Source organism: Jaculus jaculus, chromosome 14 (assembly GCF_020740685.1).
Source record: "Jaculus jaculus isolate mJacJac1 chromosome 14, mJacJac1.mat.Y.cur, whole genome shotgun sequence".
Taxonomy (NCBI): Eukaryota; Metazoa; Chordata; class Mammalia; order Rodentia; family Dipodidae; genus Jaculus; species Jaculus jaculus.
The window spans coordinates 24,918,707-24,937,732 of record NC_059115.1 but is presented as its reverse complement, the minus strand read 5'-3'; the positions used below and the strand labels follow the sequence as shown (position 1 = coordinate 24,937,732).

The window sequence follows — 19,026 nt, the reverse complement described above, 5'->3', positions numbered from 1 at the left end:
CTTGCTTTTTAGTGTTTCTTGTGTTATAATGTATATATTTTTGCATCTTGGATTAAGTGAATGCTTGGATTTTCTAGCTAGCTGTGTATTCTTAGCTGTATCAATTGCTTTGGTGTAATATATTTTCAGGGTAGGACCTTAAGGTATTAGGTGTGGCTCTTAAGACTTTCAGAGTATCTACAAAGATGTTCTTAGGGGTTGAGTTTCCCTGCTATAGGAGTATTCAAGCAGGCTGAGTGGAATAATATACTGGTAGATTCTAAAATTTAGCTAAACACTGTACCCATTCCATCTAAATCAGCCCCGAGTATGTATGCAAGAGTAGTTATTATAATGACCAGATCCTCTATCAACAAAGAGGTTTAGATTTCTGGTCTGTTGAGGTATCCAAGTCAGCTTGTGACCAAGTGAGACCCTTCCCTGGTGCAATCCCAGTTACCTTGGGTGATTGTGGTCTCAGTCAAGTTGCTGCCTTGGTCGTCGGGCTGCTGTTCTGATTTCTGGAGCTGGGCACTTGCTTTTCCTACGGGGCAAACCGAGCCGCTGCCGCAGCCTCTGCAGCTGTTGTAGGCGCCACCCCCGGAGCCCCCACCGCTGCTGAAGCTGCCGTTGCCGTGTCCACCGGTGCTGCTCCCCCGAAGTCGCTGCTGCGGGATCTGCCACCGCTGCTGCTCCTGGGTCCGCTGCTGCTGGGGCCACTGGTACCGGTGCTGGAGCCGCTGAAGTTGCTGCCAAATTCTGCTCCTGCTTGGGTCCCGCCGTCAGCCCAAGTTGGCGTGGCCGGGTCCCGGGCCACTGCTGTGTTCGCTGGAGCTGGGTTCAGGCGGCAGGGGAGGGGAGGGAGCCGCGCTGTTCTGGTTGTATCGTTTCTCCACGTGTGCTTTTACTTCGCGGTCTGCTCCTCCCTCCGTTGCTCGCTGCCGCTCTCCCCTCACGTTTCCCGAGTTGCGGAGAGCGCGGTGTGAGGGGAAAATCCCGCACCTGGCTTGTCCTGCGGCTCGAGCCGAGAGTCCGGCGGTTTTCTGCCGCTCCGCGGTTGCGGCGGGTAGCCGAGCGGCCCGGAGCCGCTGTTCCCGCCTGTGTAGGCTCTGGATGCTCTGGAACTCTTCTACTTCTCCGCTGCCGCCTCAACTTCCTATACACCTCACTTTTTAGTAAAAGTGTGTATTTTGCTGAGTTTTTTTTGGTCTTCCCCCCCCAGGCTGTTTTGGCGTGGTACCTACGCCGCCATCTTAACCGGAAGTCCCTAACCTTTTTTTTTAATAATAAAAAGATTTTAACTGAATTTTTAAAATTCCACTAAATATATATTTATATAATATTTATATAATATATATATATAATTATTTGTTAATATTTAATTTTGTTTCTTAAGGCCAAACATGGTACCTTGTGCCTTTAATCCCAGTACATGGAAGGCTGAGGTAAGATGATTACCATGGAGCTTAAGGCCAGCCTGGGCTATGATTGGTGAGTCTGGGCTAGAATGAGATTCTGCCTCAAAAAAAAGAAAGAGAAGAAAAAGTATAAAGCACCTTGGTTTGCATCGCAAGACCTGATTCTTAATATTTTCTGGCCTTCTTTGCATGTGCCGCTGTCCAAACTGGTGCTCCTTGTGTTCAGTGCTTTCTTGTGTATGTACTGTTCTAAACCTCCCACCCTTGTGGGACTCTGCTTTCTCTGCATGTATGTCACCTTGCAAATGATCCCTCAGCCAGAAGTCTTATTCCTTATTCTGTCTGGATTTGGAGCTTCATTTCTTTCTGTCTTGTCTTATTTGTTTTCCTCTTTTGAGGTAAGGTCTTGCTCTAGCACAGGCTGATCTGGAATTCACTATGTAGTGTCAGGCTGGCCTTGAACTCACATTGTTCCTCCTACCTCTGCCTCCCGAGTACTGGGATTAAGTGTGTGCGCCACAACACCCACCTGGAACGACTTTTCATTCTCCAGAGCCAAGGAGTATAATTTAAATATATTCTCCACAATGGCCAGCACAATACCTGCTTGCATACATAATGTTCTTTCTTATTAAATACTGATTTAATAAATACCTGGAGTATTTGAAGTTTTTAAGACAAATCTTTAAATTTCATTTCTCTGCCAGCAGAGAAAGATAGCCACACAGAGAGAATAGACATGCCAGGGTCTCCAGCCACTGCAAACAAACTCCAGATGCATGCACCACTTTGTGTATCTGTCTTTTCATGTACTAGGGAATTGGATTTGGGTGGTTAGGTTTTGTACGCAAGCGCCTTAACCACCGAGCTATGTCTCCAGCCCAAGACAAATATTTTTTTTTTTTTTTCCCGAGGTAGGGTGTCACTGTGGTCCAGGCTGACCTGGAATTAACTATGTAGTGTCAGGGTGGCCTTGAACTCATGGCGATCCTCCCACCTCTGCCTCCCAAGTGCTGGGATTAAAGGCGTGTGCTACCATGCCCAGCTCTAAGACAAATCTTAATATGTCAGCACTTATCACAGAATATACTTTGTGTCAGCAACTTGTCAAGCCTTCACAATTCCTACTTCTGAAGTAGATAATTGTGTCAGTGATTACTCTGTACATCAAATTGTAATTGAAATGATAGTGAAGGAAATAATTATATACTAGCATTTTAGTCATACACTGTCATAACCTTTCTGTCAGCCACAGACCATGTGTTCTACAGTCATCCTGTAAGGTCATACTACACAGAGACAAAATAGTCATCTCACTTTGTGTCATACTTTATATCCTCTGTTTGCCTAATGATATATTGCTAGGAATCTGTTATGTGACCCATAACTAGCTGGAGAACTGTGTGGCCGGGAAAATTTCAAGAAGTTAATTTCCTAGCAAGGTTTCGATAGACAGGACTTTGAATGATATCATAATGGTTCCTTGTATTTCAGGTTGAAATGGGCATGAAGAACCATGAAATTGTTCCCTGCAGTTTGGTTGCTTCTATAGCCAGCCTGAAACATGGTGGCTGTAATAAAGTTTTAAGAGAGCTAGTGAAACATAAACTTATAGCTTGGGAACGTACCAAAAGTAAGTATTTGGAAGCAACATTTTTTAATTTTCAGGTAATTGGTTTTTCCCAGAACATACATTCAAAAGGCATGAAGTGAAAATTGTCAGACTAGGAAAGCATTAGACCAAGAAGAGACACAACATTCTGCCACACTCTGTTCACAATCAAAAACAGTCGTAGGGCCTACCCAGATATCAAAGGGGTTGGGCAAAGGAGTAGCAAGTATACTGCAGAACAAGTAGGATAGTCACACTTTTGCTGCCACTTCTGGACAAATTCATTCTGCCCCATAACTCTAAAGCATTTCTTTCAGACTATCTGTGCTAAAGGAAAAATTTTAGAAACCTTTTGTAAATTCTTTTTTATCCCCCACCAGGTAGGGTTTGAGTTCAGCCCAGGCTGACCTGGGACTCAGTCTGTAGTCCCAGGCCAGGTTGGAACTTCTTACAATACTCCAATCTTAGCTTCCTGAGTGCTGGGATTAAAGGTTTGTGCCACCATGCCTGGCTCATACTGTCTTTATAAAATACAACAAATTATTGAAAAAAATGAAAAGGGTAATACACAAATACAGTTAAGTTAATTATTGGAAAAATGAAGAGGATATTACATGCATGGATATATAATCATGAATTCATGATCAAATCAATATCTAATATTCTGATTTTAGTTTGTTTATATTGTCACACACACATAGTTGTCTATATGTGGATCACATAGTAATTTTACATAAGGAGTAAAACTATACGAAGAAATCAGAAATGTATAAACCTGGGAAGCTTTTGCCAAATGAGACCTCCCTTTTTAAAATTCTTGACTTGAATTGTGATTTGTTACTAATGTATAACTGAAATATAATCTTTCTCATTTGATTTCTGTCTAGCTGTCCAGGGATATCGATTGACAAATGCAGGCTATGATTACCTAGCTTTGAAAACACTTTCTTCTAGACAGGTAGTTGAGTCTGTTGGAAACCAGATGGGTGTTGGCAAAGAGTCAGGTAAGTGCTAATGGTACTGTTGGAAGTACTGTCTGTTTTAGTTAATGTTTCCCCTTTAGAAAGTATTCTCTTTCAGTTTTTCTATAATGTTTAGCTAAACAGTAGATCAGAGAATTGGAAGCTGGGTGTGTTGGCACACACCTTTAATCCCAGCACTTGGGAGGCAGGGGTAGGAGTATCACCTTGACTTGGAGGCCACCCTGAGACTACATAGTAAGTTCCAGCCTGTACTACAGTGAAACCTCTACATCGAAAAACAAAAAACAAACAAAAAAAAAATTGTTCGGAATATAGACTAGGAATGGAGTTTTATGTTTAGTAACTAATTTAATAATTAGTTTACTAAGCTATAGTTATCTCTGAAATTTCAGTTATCTAAGAGTTAAATTCTAATCACCACCATCCCCCTTCCCCCAATTTTGGTGTTTTGGGTCATCCCCAGGGCCTCACATGTGCTGGCCCGTGCTTTACCACTGAGTTTCCTACACTTCAGACCCTACTTTGACCTGCAAGGCAAAGACATGTCTGTATGCAGTATATGAGGTGAGGTGGTAGACAAAAACAGCGTTATAACATAGCTTGGACATGTGGATGTGCATGGATTTACTTTCTATGTGGAAGGCAGGAATAAAGAAAAGTGAATCATTTTCATTATATCATACCATCTTATATACTGCTTTTTGTCTTGTGCAGTTTTCCCAGCTAGTTATATTGTCTGAACTAGGAAGCAGAGTTAAACTTGGAAGGAAAATAGTTATTAGAATACTACCCTCTAAAAGGTCTTCATGGTGCATTGTATGGTTTGTCTGTCTTCTGTGTTTATATATTACTTCAGTAACACTAGAGCACTAAACACAGCAGAGACAGAAAAATTAATATTCCCTTTAGGGGTACTTTCTGTGAATTGTTTTTGTGACTAGTGTTTATTTCCATGTACAAAATCGTGAATTAACTATTGTAAATATTCCAGTAATATATGAAAACCAAATGATGAAACAAATAATCAATTTTGAAAAACACTTTTAATACTTAAGAAGTTCATTGCATGGCAATGGCACATAATACAAAAGAAAATGCAATAAAGCCTGATTTTTAAAATTTTTATTTATTTATTTGTTTTTTTGAGGTAGGGTCTCACTCTAGCTCAAGCTGACCTGGAATTGTAGTCTCAGAGTGGCCTCAAACTCATGGGGATCCTCCTACCTCTGCCTCCGAAGTACCACCGTGCCTGGCCCTGATTTTATATTTCTCATTTCAGTTTCCTGTTACAATCTTTTGTGCATTTGCTGTATAAATGCAGCAACTTATGTATTAAGAATAATATGTATATTTACATGCTGTTTTAACCACAAATGAAAATGAACAATACTCTATTTCACACTTTGATTTATGTCTTTCATTCACTTTTGGTGTACTTTACATTAGTGAATCTCTCCCTCTTATAATTATAGGCTATTGCATTGTGTGGATGTTCTTTAGTTGATTTTACCAGTTCCTGATTAGTAATAGTCATTTGAGTTACTTCACTCTTTTTGGTTAGTGGTAGAATGAGTATCCTTGGATAAGACTTCTTTTACAGTAAAAGCAATGTCTCAATATTAGCCATCAATGCAGTGGATAATAGAAGATGTTAAATTGCCTCTTGTGGACTGGGCTGTAACTTAATGGTAAAACAGTAGGAAAGGTAGGTGCAAATAAAGGCAGGTCAAGTTAGAATTATTTTAACTTAACTGTAGTGAAAATATAATAATGATCATTTTAAAATCTTGGCTCTAGATATTTATATTGTTGCAAATGAAGAAGGGCAGCAGTTTGCATTAAAGCTTCACAGACTAGGAAGAACCTCCTTCCGAAATCTGAAAAACAAGCGTGATTACCACAAGCACAGGCACACTGTTTCTTGGCTTTATTTATCTCGTCTCTCTGCCATGAAGGAATTTGCCTACATGAAGGTATTTGTTAATGACTTTACATTTCTTTTTTTTTTTTTTTTAATTTTTATTAACATTTTCCATGATTACAAAATATATCCCATGGTAATTCCCTCCCTCTCCACCCCCATGCTTTCCCATTTGAAATGACTTTACATTTCTTAACCAGATGATACTTGTACCTCCTTTTTAACCAAATAATCCAGCATCTCCCTAACCTCAACGCTCATCCCCACAGTCAGTTTTTTAAAAAATATTTTTGGGCTGGGTGTGGTGGCACACACTTTTAATCCCAATTCTCAGGAGGCAGAGGTAGGAGGATTGCCGAGAAGTGAGACCCTACCTCGGAAAACCAGAAGAAATATATATTTTGTGGGGGGGAGGGCTGGAGGGATGGCTTAGCAGTTAAGGCACTTGCCTGCAAAGCCATAGGACCTAGGTTCAATTCCCCAGGACCCATGGAAGCCAGATGCACAAAGTAGCACACATCTGGAGTTCATTTGCAGTGGCTGGAGGCCCTGGCATGCCTCTCTCTCTCAAATAATAATAAAATGTTTTTTATTTATTTATTGAATTATTGGAGAAGGAGAATGGGCACTCCTCTAGCCACTGCAAACTAACTCTAGGTGTATGCGGCACCTTGTGTACCTGGCCTTATGTGAGTACTGGGGAACCAAACGAGGGTCCTTTGGCTTTTCAGGCAGAGTTCGTTTGCAGTGGCTGGAGGCCCTGGCTTACCCAGTCTGTCTCTCTCTTTTCTGAAATAAATAAATAAATTATATATATAAAGAATGTGTGACTCAGGCTACTATGTATGTTTGTCACATACAAGGTTTTTATTGTAAGTTGTACTCCGAAAAGAAAGGACACTGCTCCACAAACTAAAAATCCTGACTTGGAATGCTTTATTTCCTACTATGCCAGAACACAGTGTATTTCTGACATTTATTGATGTGTGCTTAAAACATTCTAATGGAAAGAAATTTTGATTTAGGAGATACAGAAGAGTCCTAGGCTTGAGAGCACAGACTTTCATACTCATTTTGTAATTCAAGCACAGTAAAAATCATGAAAACTCATACTCAAATGAACATAAGTGTTCATTTTTGGAAGGAAAGTTAAATCAAGCTAACTTTAGTAAGTTTTATTTTGTTATACAGCTAGTTCTTACAATAAGTAAGCCAAGTATAAATAACTTTGTATTAACTATAGTTTAATAAGCCTTGTCATGTTTTCTTCTAGTTGTGTGAAGATAAATGTTTTTGTCGTTCTTCAAAAACATTAAAAATCAATAATCTCTTTGTTTGCTTTACCTATTTTTCTGTTTTAGGCATTATATGAGAGGAAATTTCCAGTTCCAAAGCCAGTTGATTATAATCGCCATGCAGTGGTCATGGAGATAATAAATGGCTATCCATTGTAAGTATTCATTAGTTTTGAAAGACTAGGGCCAAATGAATGAATATAGGATTGAGATTTTTAAAATAAAATTTACTAAATTATTGGACTATGGTTTCAGGGGAGTTAGAAATTCCCCTTAAAGGATTAAATGCAATATAACTCAGTTTTATTCATTCAAGAATCTTGTATGTGCCTCGCATTTTTAGCCCAGCAGTGAACAAAAAAAAAACAAAGTCCCTGCCTTCATGGAAGTTATTAGATTCTGATGGAAGCAGACATGTAATAAATAACAAGGAAATTATAATATACTTGGTGGATCAGTAAGAGCTGTAGATAAAAATAAACCAGTATAAGGTGGATAGAAATACTTAGGTGGAGGTGGAAGATTGCTATCTAACATTGGGCAACAAAGAAGATTCTCATTAAAAGGTGAAATCTTAGAGGAGGAGGAAACCACATAGCTGTCTACTAAGTAAAGCAGAGGCATAGGACCTGGTATAAGCCTGTTTGCAGCCGTGGTTGGCATGAGAGATACCAAGCCAATGTAGCTAGAGCTGTTAGCCTAAGGTGGGATTGTGAGGAATGATTTGGGGGGGGGGGGTGGAGATCATAAGTGGTAAGAGCAGAGGAGCAGGAAAGATGAGGTGATATGATAACAGCTCTGATCACAGTGATCATCATGAATGTGGTAAAGAGTGCTGAGATTCTCACTGTTACAGGTAGAGCTAATGAGTTGTTTGGTTCTGGGTTTGGTTGTGCAGGATGTAGAGAGTCAAAGACGACAGCCAATGTTTGGCTTGAGTGAGGAAAGAGGAAATTTGAAGAGATGGTATCCCAAGAGTAAATGAAGTATCTGAGGGCTGGAGAGATGGCTTAGCGGTTATGTTGCTTCCCTGCGAAACCTAAGGACTCTCCAGGTCCCTTTTAAGCCAGATGCACAAAGGAGAGGCAAGTGCAAGGTCACATGTGCCCACTAGGTGGTTCTAGCATCTGGAGTTCAATTGCAGTGGTTGAGGCCCTAGTGTGCCAATTTTCCTTCCATCCCTCTCTTCCTCCCCCCTCCCTTTCTCTCTCTGAAATTAAAAATATGCCCCGGCCAGCGGGGAGTCGAACAAGGAAGCGAGGGGAAAATAACCTGAATGAAAGAAGGCAAACAGACACAAGAAGGAGACCATGCTAGATGTTTGTCACGGCCTCGAGAGTTTATTCTTACATGTAGGTTTATATAGGGTTGTAGGGGGCAGGGGACGTGGCCAGGGCAAGGACTTGTCAGGAAACCTAGAGGGGATGTAATTAGGTATTCATCTAATCTTGCCTCACTGGCTTAACTGACTGCACCAGGCTTCACATCCTGACCATAAACTAGCCTTTTGCAAAAGATAAGATTCTGTAAGCAGTCTGCGGACCGGTTCCAGAAGTACCTAACAGAAAGCTGGATGGACCAGCTTTCTGAGTAATGAGTCAGTTATGAGCAGGCCCAGGCAAAATGGAGAGGCTTTTGCTCTATGGCTCCTGACAAATATATATATATATATAAATATATATATATTTGAAGGAGGGAAGGTGGTCAACTGACTAGGAATAATAATGAGTAAAAATTCAGATTTAGTGCTGGTTGTGGTGGCGCATACTTTTAATCTCTGCACTCAGGAGGCAGAGGTAGGAGGATTGATGTGAGTTCGAGGCCACCCTGAGACTACATAGTTAATTCCTGGTCAGCCTGGGCTAGAGTGTGAGACACTACCTTGAAACCCCCCACCCCCCAAAAAAAGATAATCATTGGCAGTCTTGACAAGAGATTTTTTCTCTTGAAGTGAAAGAAAGTATGTGAAATGGGCTCTTTGGAAACTAGGAGGAAGGAAATTTAAAGACTCATGTGAAAAGCAGTTGGACATTTTAAAAGATGGGAATGAGAAGAAAACTGGGGAGACAAGGAATGAATAGCATGTATCCTTATAGCTACAGTCATCAGAATGATAAATTGGTACAAATAACCTACTCATACTTAAAATACTTTCAGGTGTCAGGTCCACCATGTTGAAGATCCTGCATCAGTATATGATGAAGCTATGGAACTAATTGTCAGACTTGCAAATCATGGTCTGATTCATGGAGATTTCAATGAGTTCAATATCATATTGGATAAAAATGATCACATCACCATGATTGATTTTCCACAAATGGTTTCAACTTCACATCCAAATGCCGAATGGTCAGTGCTAAACTCAGTTCTAAACGCAGTATAGATGTATGTGATAGGATTAATTTTTATTCACAATTTCCAGTTTTGTGTATCATTTGAGTCATTAAGTGTTTTGAAATAACTAGTTTTAGTATTACAAGTGCAGGGTGGTTTTTTCCTAAATTTTGTGTGTGCGTGTGTGCGTGTGTGTGTGTGTGTGTGTGTGTGTGTGTGTGTGTGTATGGGCATGCCGAGGTCTCTTGCTGCTGGAAGCAGATGTTAGATACATGGACAACTTACTGCAGCTGACTTTATGTAGGTTCTGGGGAATTGAACCCAGGCTGACAGACTTTACAAGCAGTTGCCTCTAACCACTGAGCCATCTTCCCAGCTCCTTTTTTTTTTTTGATTAAAGGATATTTAGCTCCAAGAATTTCCTTTGTGAGAGAATCTTTGTTATTCCTCAATATTTTAAAAGAGAGAAAATACATGTGAATCCAGTTTTTGAACCTTACTCTTTGTATTAGGAGTCTGAAAACATTGACTGCCCATTTTTTTATATGTAAAATACAATTACCGTAGCCTCTAAAGAATTTGAACTTGAAATGACAGATACTCACATTGTATTTACTTTGACATAGAGCCCTTTATTCCAATAGAATTTTAAGAGGAAGTCCAGTTTTTAAAAAGAAAAGCCTGTTCAGAAAAAGAAGGGACATGGAGTGGAAACCCTAGCCTGCACTTAGTTTGCTTTTCTCCTTATTCTACTCTTGGTTACCTCCAAGATAGCTTCACGAAGACTAGCTTAGTATATTGAGGCCTTGGTAAAACTTGTTTGGATTGGAGTTGGTTGTTAGACCAGTGGATTATCTTTTGTCATTTTTAGATGTCATCCTTGGCATAGGGCACCATGGCTGGGTATGCTGTATGTAAATTTTTTTTGTTCATTTTTTTTTAAATTTGAGAGTGACACAGAGAGAAAGAGGCAGAGAGAGAGATTGAGAATGGGTGTGCCAGGGCTTCTAGCCACTGCAAATGAACTCCAGACACATGCGCCCCCTTGTGAATCTAGCTATCGTGGGTCCTGGGGAATTGAGCCTCGAACCAGGGTCCTTAGGCTTCATAGGTAAGCGTTTAACCGCTAAGCCATCTCTCCAGCCCTGCTGTATATAATGTACTTCACATTACTTAGCCACTTAAAGCAGCCAAATGATACAATACAAACAATACAACCTTTTCTTTTAATTGCTTGTATGCTATGATACAGTTGAATATAATCCTGTTATGGTTAATGTTTTCTTTTCCTGCTTCAATTATTATTATTATTATTATTATTATTATTTTGGTTTTTCGAGGTAGGGTCTCACTCTGGTCCAGGCAGACCTGGAATTAACTCTGTAGTCTCAGGGTGGCCTTGAACTCACGGCGATCCTCCTACCTCTGCCTCCCGAGTGCTGGGATTAAAGGCGTGCGCCACCACACCCGGCTTTTCAATTATTATTTTGAGGTAGGGTTTTATGGTTGTACTCTAGACCAAGCTGACCTGGAATTCACTCTGTGGTCTCAGGGTGTCCTTAAACTCACAGTGATCCTCCTACCTCTACCTCCCGAGTGCTGGGATTAAAGGCGTGCACCACCATGCCCGGCTTCCTGCTTCAAATTTTATGAGAAACTTCTTTTTTGTAAAAGATGAGGTAGTATCGCCTATACAATAGAGTAACTTTGTCTTGCAGTGTTTGTGCATGAAGTTTATATTAATTAAATACAGCTTGTCTTCCACCTGTTTTCATTAGAAATGTCTATTTATGTGAAACAAAGAAGTGTCACTTAAAAACACTTCCAATAAAACAATACCAAACGATTAATGGTTGATATTTGGATGGTTAGCAGTCTTGGGATGTTGACAAGTCACTATTTTTATTAATAAAGAATAGAACTACGTGATTGAAGTTAGAAGTTATTAATGACAGATTGTGATATTACAAGTTTAGTCTGATTTGTTCTTTGGAAAAAGATTGCGATTTTGTTTTGTTTTGTTTTTTGAGGTAGTAGGGTCTCACTCTAGCCCAGGCTGATCTGGAATTCACTGTGGAGTGTCAGGGTGGCCTCAAACTCACAGCAATCATCCTACCTCTGCCTCCCAAATGCTGGGATTAAAGGTGTGCACCACCACATGCGGCTTAATTTGAATTTTTATGAACCAGTAGTTGGGCACACGATTTGTGCTGAGTGAAAGAGATTGAAGTATAATTGAGCCCTTCCCCTGCTTTAAAAAAACCTAAAGTGTAGTAGGGAGATGTGAACATACTAAGAATAATAATTTTAAGTAATTTATTAGAGAGGCAGAGAGATTAAGAGAATAGGCACACTAGGGCCTCTAGCTACTGCAAACAAACTCCAAACACATGTGCCACCTTGTGCATCTGGCTTCCATTGGTCCTTTTGTTTTGCAGGCTAGTGCCTTAACCACTAAGCCATCTCTCCAGCCCTTTTTTTTTTTTTTTTTATTTGAAAGAGATAGAAAGATACATACAGAGAAAGAATGGGCACGCCAGGGCCTGTAGCTGCTGCAAACTTCAGATGCATGTGCCACCTTTTGCATCTGGCTTTTATGGGTCCTGGGGAATTGAACCTGGGTCCTTTGGCTTTGCAGGCAAATTACCTTATGTGGGATCTGAAGAGTCAAGCATGAGTCCTTAGGCTTCTCAGGCAAGAGCCTTAACCACTAAGCCGTCTCTCCAGCCCAGGAAACTCAGTTTCCTTATGAGTCATTGACTTTTATCTCCAGCTTTCCTGGTTGGCTAGTTTGTAGTGGGTGTTATTCATGGGAGCACATCAGACAGACTGCAGGTTCTAGAGGCTAAGAGGGAACATGTTCCTAAAATGTAGTTCCCATAGTCACTTTCTTAGGGTTCACGCCATCCTTCATCTTTTCTTACTACATATTAAGTACAGACTCCATGGCTAGAGAAATGGCTTAGTGGTTAAGCCACTTGCCTGCAAAGTCTAAGGACCCATGTTCAACTCTCCAGATCCCCATAAGCCAGATGCACAAAGGTTGGACAAGCCCAAGGTCGCACGTGCCCACTAGGTCGCCCAAGCTCCTGGAGTTCGATTGCAATGGCTGCGTTCCTGGTGCGGGTTCTAGAGGCTTATAGGGAACTTGTTCCCAAAATGCAGAGCCCTTACTAGAGTTCACACCATTCTTCTTCCATCTTTTCTCACTACAGATTAAGTAACAGTGCAGGAAAACTATTGTTTTCTCACTATTAAAACAGAATTCACAGGTTCTATCACACAAAATTTCCTCGTGTATTAGTTTTTTCAAGTACAACCAACTTGTATCTTTTTCTTTTGTGTAACATCATGTGAAGAACAGAAGTGTCTGTAGCTAAGAAGGATATTTTATTAACTTATTAGGAAAAAGATGAATATACAAAGAATATATAAAAATGATCTGTTTTCCTTTATAGGTATTTTGACAGAGATGTTAAATGCATTAGGGATTTCTTCATGAAACGTTTTAGCTATGAAAGTGAGCTCTACCCAACCTTTAGCGATATCAGGTTTGTATTCAGAATTGTTTATAATGAGGAATTCTTTAAATAGATGAGTTATTTAATTTCAAAAGTTAAAACATTTATTTGAAAGACTGTCTAGTCACCTTTGACACCCAATTGCTGCTGACTACTGCTGCTATCACTGCTCCATTAAATACCTGCCTTCAGTCCATTAAAACAGTGCAATTGAATATTTAGATATAATATATTTATTTCCTTATGGAGCTAAGAACTAACTTTTATTCTATTTTGAGTGTTATGTCAAACATTCATAGCTCATTCATAAGGAAACAGACTTAATGAAATTTGTGTTTTTTCTTTATTCAGAATTTTATGCAATTTAGTTAAGTTTGGTTTATATACTTATTTGGTTTACATATTTGTGATATTTCATGGTTTGTGATGAGTTACACAATTTTTTTTTTAATTTTTTTTTTAATTTTCATTTATTTATTTATTTGAGAGTGAAAGACAGATAGAGGGAGAGAGAGAGAATGGGCGCGCCAGGGCTTCCAGCCTCTGCAAACGAACTCCAGATGTGTGCGCCCCCTTGTGCATCTGGCTAACGTGGGACCTGGGGAACCGAGCCTCGAACCGGAGTCCTTAGGCTTCACAGGCAAGCGCTTAACCGCTAAGCCATCTCTCCAGCCCTAGTTACACAATTTTTAAAAGTCTTTAGTCTATTTTGAAAATTAATTTACTAATTTAATAGATCTCAGCTGAAGTTTCTATAGCCTTTTTAATGTTTTTATTTTATTTATTGAGAGGGAGCAAGAGAAGCAGGTAGATAGAATGGGTACACCAGGGCCTTTAGCTGTTGTAAACAAACTCCAGACACATGTACCACCATGTGTATGTGGCTTACATGGGTCTTGGGGAATTGAACCTGGGTTCCTTGGCTTTGCAGGCCAACGCCTAAACCATTAAGCAATCTCTCCAGCTCCTATAGCCTTTTTATTAATGTGCTACTTTGTAATCATTCATCTTTGATAGTTAGATGCTTAAGCCATTTAAATATTAGAGTTAAAAGGAAATATTTGAAGTATTTAGACTAGCTCACTGTAGAGTCATAGTTTATTATAGTAGTAGAATTCATTTTGATTTTTACTGTTTTTCACTTTTGACACCTTTTCCAAGGAGGGAGGATTCTCTTGATGTTGAAGTTTCTGCAAGTGGATACACAAAGGAAATGCAGACAGATGATGAGCTGCTACATCTGGGAGGTCCAGATGATCAAACCACAGAAATAGAAGAGGGATCGGATTTCTCATTTTCTGATGAGGATGTGTCAGAAAAAGCAAAGGTTTGTACAGCGGAAGTGGAAAGTGAACAAAATTCAGAGGAATCAGATGGCTACCATTACAGCTCCTCTGGAGACCTTGAGCAGATAAAGGGAGACAGGTTATCAGAGAGTGCTAATGGACCTAGATTTGAAATGACTGAACTCAATCAAGTTTTGGACAAAATGAAAGGACAGGTTGTTGACAATTCTGTAACTGGATTTTCTGAGGAGAACAGAACTGAAAATCACATCAAACAAGATGGTCAGACAAGACAAGAGGAAACCTCTGCAGGCTCTGAAGAATGTGAAGATGAGTACCCTCGTCTGATTGCCTTGTCATCATTGAGCAGGGAGCTCAGGCCTTCCAGGTATGGGCAGACTCTTGTATGCTTTTTTACTCTAATCTTGAGACCAGTGCTTTCTTTGATTCTGGCAAATGAATGTATTTGATTTTGTTTGTTTGTATTGTTTTTCTTTTTGTTTGTTTTTCAAGATAGCATCTTGCTCTAGTCCCCGCTGACCTGGAATTCCCTTCTCAGGGTGGCCTTGAACTCACAGTGGTCCTCCTACCTCTGCTTCCCAAGTACTGGGATTAAAGGCATGTGCCACTGTGCCCTGCTCAAATGAGGGTGTTTGTAAAAGGAAACATGGTTTCACATAGTTCTGCTACCACTATGTCTGAAATGAAAGCCAACAAATCTGCCTTTTCAGTTGATCTGATTCAGGGTTATTTAGCAAAGAATTCTGCCTCCAACTAAAAACTGACGACTTTTACAAAATTAATGTAGGTATCAATAAAGTGATCTGATTTTATATAGTGAGTTGTTTCTTCAATTATACATCTAAGTATATTTATAACAGCATGTAAATATGTAAGATGCAGTAAATGTACTTTCTATGTAAAACATCCATAGTGAATCTGCTGCTTTAAACCTGCAGTGCTTTTTTTCTTGATATATAGCTAAGGCTACATAATGTGTTTTTTTTTAAGAATTTTTTGTATTGAAAATTTTAATCAAACAGCTTAAATTAACAAAAAGTGCTAAAACCTAATTTTTAGATTTGAGACTGTTTAGAAACAAACTACAGTTTACTACAATAGTGACCTTATTTATTTCAAAACAATAATTGAGCCAGGTGTGGTGGCACACACCTTTGATCCCAGCACTTGGGAGGCAAAGGTAGGAGGATTGCCATGAGTTTGAGGCCACCCTGTGACTAGAGCAAGACCCTACCTTGATAAAAAAAAAAATAAAAAAATAAATGACAAATCAGCTGAGCAGTACATTTTTTTTAAGCATTTGACAAGGCCATCTTTACAGTTTTTGTGGTTAAGTGCGAGAATTTTAGTCCTTTTCCACATGGCTATGTATTTTCAGCAACTGTGTTGTGTTCATTTAATAACTTTGAAAATTAAGTGAGATACATACAAAGAAAAAGTCAGCTAGTGGAAAAGGGTAACTGTGACTCAAAAGTTTTAGTAACTGTTGGTTTGCATTCTCATAAAAGTCAGAAGATTTATTACAGATGTTCCTCAACTTACCATGGGATCACATCCTACACCTAAGCTACCAAAATCTATAGCTTTTTTTATTTACTTTGAGACAGAGTGGGCATGCCAGGCCCTTCATCCTTTGTGAATGAACTGCAAATGTGTGCGCCCCCTTGTGCTCATGTGCGACATTGCTCACTTGTGTCACTGCATCTGGCTTACATGAGACCCAGAGATTCAAACATGAGTTCACAGATAAATACCGTAACCACTAAGTCATGTCTTCAGCCCAACTTAGTGTTATTTAATCTGTTGTTTTCCCTTTGGCTTAGTACTTCAAAGCATCTCAAGAGTATCATACTATATATTGCCAGTGGTTTTTACGAAATCTGTTTTCACTTTTACACCATTGCAAAGTTGCAAAGTCAAGCCACCTATATGATTTGTGGGGGTTGGCCTAGAGTGAGCAAGCTGGAAACTCAGGACAGCCAAGAGCATAGGCTCCCATCTGAGTTAAGAGGCTAAAAAGTCAGTCCAACTCAGAGTAAGACTACAAAGTTAGGTCTCTTCTTAGGCTGGGGCTGTGTTCTTTTCTAGCTTTAAGTACATTTGATGAGGTGTTCCCACATTGGGAGGAGTTTGCTTTACTTAGTTTACCAGTTCAGAAACGTGTTTCCAGAGGTATCTTGAATGATACCTCTGGGTATCATTCTAGCAAAATCTACATAGAAGAGAGTTAATGGCCTTTTAAACAGGGTATTGGAGTAATAATATGTTTGTACTCACTGGATATGTGCTGCCAACATTTTATTACTGTGTGGCCTAAGCAGAACATTTGCTAAGTGCAGAAGCAAAGTGATGTAGAAAAATACTAGTTATTAAGAGTTAATTTTGTCTGAGTTCTTAAGAAAATATTGAGTAGTATGAAAAATAAGACTATCGGGCTGGAGAGATGGTTTAGCGGTTAAGTGCTTGCGTGTGAAGTCTAAGGACCCCAGTTCGAGGCTCGATTCTCCAGGACCCACGTTAGCCAGATGCATAAGGGGGCGCATGCCTCTGGAGCTCGTTTGCAGAGGCTGGAAGCCCTGGAGCGCCCATTCTCTCTCTATCTGCCTCTTTCTCTCTCTGTCACTCTCAAATAAATAAATAAAAATGAACAAAAAAAATTTAGAAAAAAAAGACTGTCAACAGTAATATATATATATATATATATATATATGTAAATCTTTTCCTACCTCACAAAGCAGACCCCTGGCTGAGGATTATAGAGCACTCCTAAAATGCCAGCATTTAGGAGGCTGAGTCAAAAGAATCACAGGTATGAGGCAGCTTGGGCTACAGTAAGACCATGTCTCCAAAGAGAGAGAAAGAATTTGCTTGTTTATTAGTTTCTTTTCGACATCGCCTGGATCTCACTCTGCAGCTGCAGGCTGGCCTCAAGGTCACAACAATTCTCCAACCTCTACCTCCCAAGTCCTGGGATTAAAGGCATGTGCCACCACACACAGTTTTAGAGAGAATATTTTTGCTGGGTCTTACTCTGTTTCCTGTTGTTTAGGAAGGTGGCAAGAAAAGCAGATTAATAAGGCTTAGTGGAAAACACAATTATGGGAAGATGTTGCATTTGGTAACTTAAAACAGTCTGTCATTTTGAAAGCTTCAGGAAGTTTGCAGAAGACTGAAAATACAATTAATAGATTTAATGGAGCTGGATGTGGTGGCACACACCTTTAATCCCAGCACTGGGGAGGCAGAGGTAGGAGGATTGCCATGAGTTTGAGACCACCCTGAGGCTAACTGTGGTTTTCTTAAATTTTACTTTAGAGATGAAGAAAATATGAGAAGTGTTAATCAATGTAGAACAAGAACTTTGAGTGTTACATCTGCAAGCAGTGTCCTAAGCTGCTCAACAATTCCTCCAGTAAGTATTTACACATGTACCTAGCTGTTTGCTAGGCCATAGTGATGAGGCTACGTACTCTGAGGATTACAGATACTCTTGCACATTTGAGTTTCTCATATTAAAGTTACGAAATTATAGCAGCTAGAAAAAAAATGTTCATTCTCAACTGGAGTGATCAGAGCTTTCAGGGAGGTTTTTTCTTTATCTTAAAGGTGTTTTTTTTTTCTTATATTTTTAATTTTCATTTATTTATTTGAAAGAGAAAAAAGCAGAGAGAGAAAATGAATGGATATACCAGGGCCTATAGATGCTGTAAATGAACTTCAGACATGTGTGCCACCTTGTGCATCTGGCTTATGTGGGTCCTGGGGAATCGCATCTGGGTCTTTTGGCTTTGTAGGCAAACACCTTAATCACTAAGCCATTTCTCCAGCCCTCTCAGAGTTTGTGTTGGTTCCTTTGGAATTTTAGTAGTAGTGCCCTGAGATCATTTTCAGGACAAAATATTCCAGCTCCAAATGGGAAGCTTTTCTGCATGTGAGGCAGCCTTCTTCTTGACCTACCCAGAAGTAAGAATTGGTCCACTCTCACTGGCCTATGGAGACATTGCTTCTTCAGCTCCCTGGCATCAGTGCTATGGGAAAAAACCTCATTCTTGCCTGCCTAAATAAGACAGAAATTTCTAATTGTCCTATCTATCTCCTCTGATAAAGGAAACAAAACTACTTTTGATTGTTACTTCTGATTCCTTTACCAGTCAGTCAACAAAAGCTAGTGTGTGAGTATTCCTAGTCTTGTTTTTGTTTTACAAATTAGTTTATGTTTTCTAAAAATTAATTTTCTGTCATCCAGAATTGAGAAAGTAATTAGTAACAGCAATTTAACCCTTTTTTTCCCATAAATTGAAATTACATAATTGGTGTTTTGGGCTTCCCTTTCTGCTTAAGGTAAATTGTATGCCATTGGAGTTGGTTTTTAGTGTTAATTTACATGAGTTTTTTTTAAAAAGGAAAAAGATAAATTCAAAAGAAAAGAAGTAACTTCCTTTTCCTAAACTACTTATTCCAAGTTCAAATATAGTGTCAATAAAATGTTTGTTCTGGGCTGAAGGGATGCCTTAACGGTTAAGGTGCATGCCTACAAAGTCAAAGGACCCAGGTTCAATTCCCCAGGACCCATGTAAGCCAGATACACAAAATGGTGCATGTGTCTGGAGTTCATTTGCAGTGGCTAGAGTCCCAGGCACACCAATTTCTCTGTCT

General features: G+C 39.6%; 1 protein-coding gene across 1 annotated transcript in view; it reads left to right on the top strand.

Moving 5' to 3' along the window:
* The window catches only part of Riok2 (RIO kinase 2), a 28,315-nt gene that overhangs the window by 7,861 nt on the left and 1,428 nt on the right, over positions 1–19,026 (top strand). The window contains exons 2-9 of the mRNA XM_004669823.2: positions 2,892–3,030; positions 3,897–4,013; positions 5,790–5,965; positions 7,275–7,363; positions 9,366–9,557; positions 13,001–13,093; positions 14,225–14,737; positions 17,686–17,782. Coding sequence (XP_004669880.2) covers positions 2,892–3,030; positions 3,897–4,013; positions 5,790–5,965; positions 7,275–7,363; positions 9,366–9,557; positions 13,001–13,093; positions 14,225–14,737; positions 17,686–17,782 — 1,416 coding nt within the window. The remainder of the gene's footprint in view (positions 1–2,891; positions 3,031–3,896; positions 4,014–5,789; positions 5,966–7,274; positions 7,364–9,365; positions 9,558–13,000; positions 13,094–14,224; positions 14,738–17,685; positions 17,783–19,026) is intronic.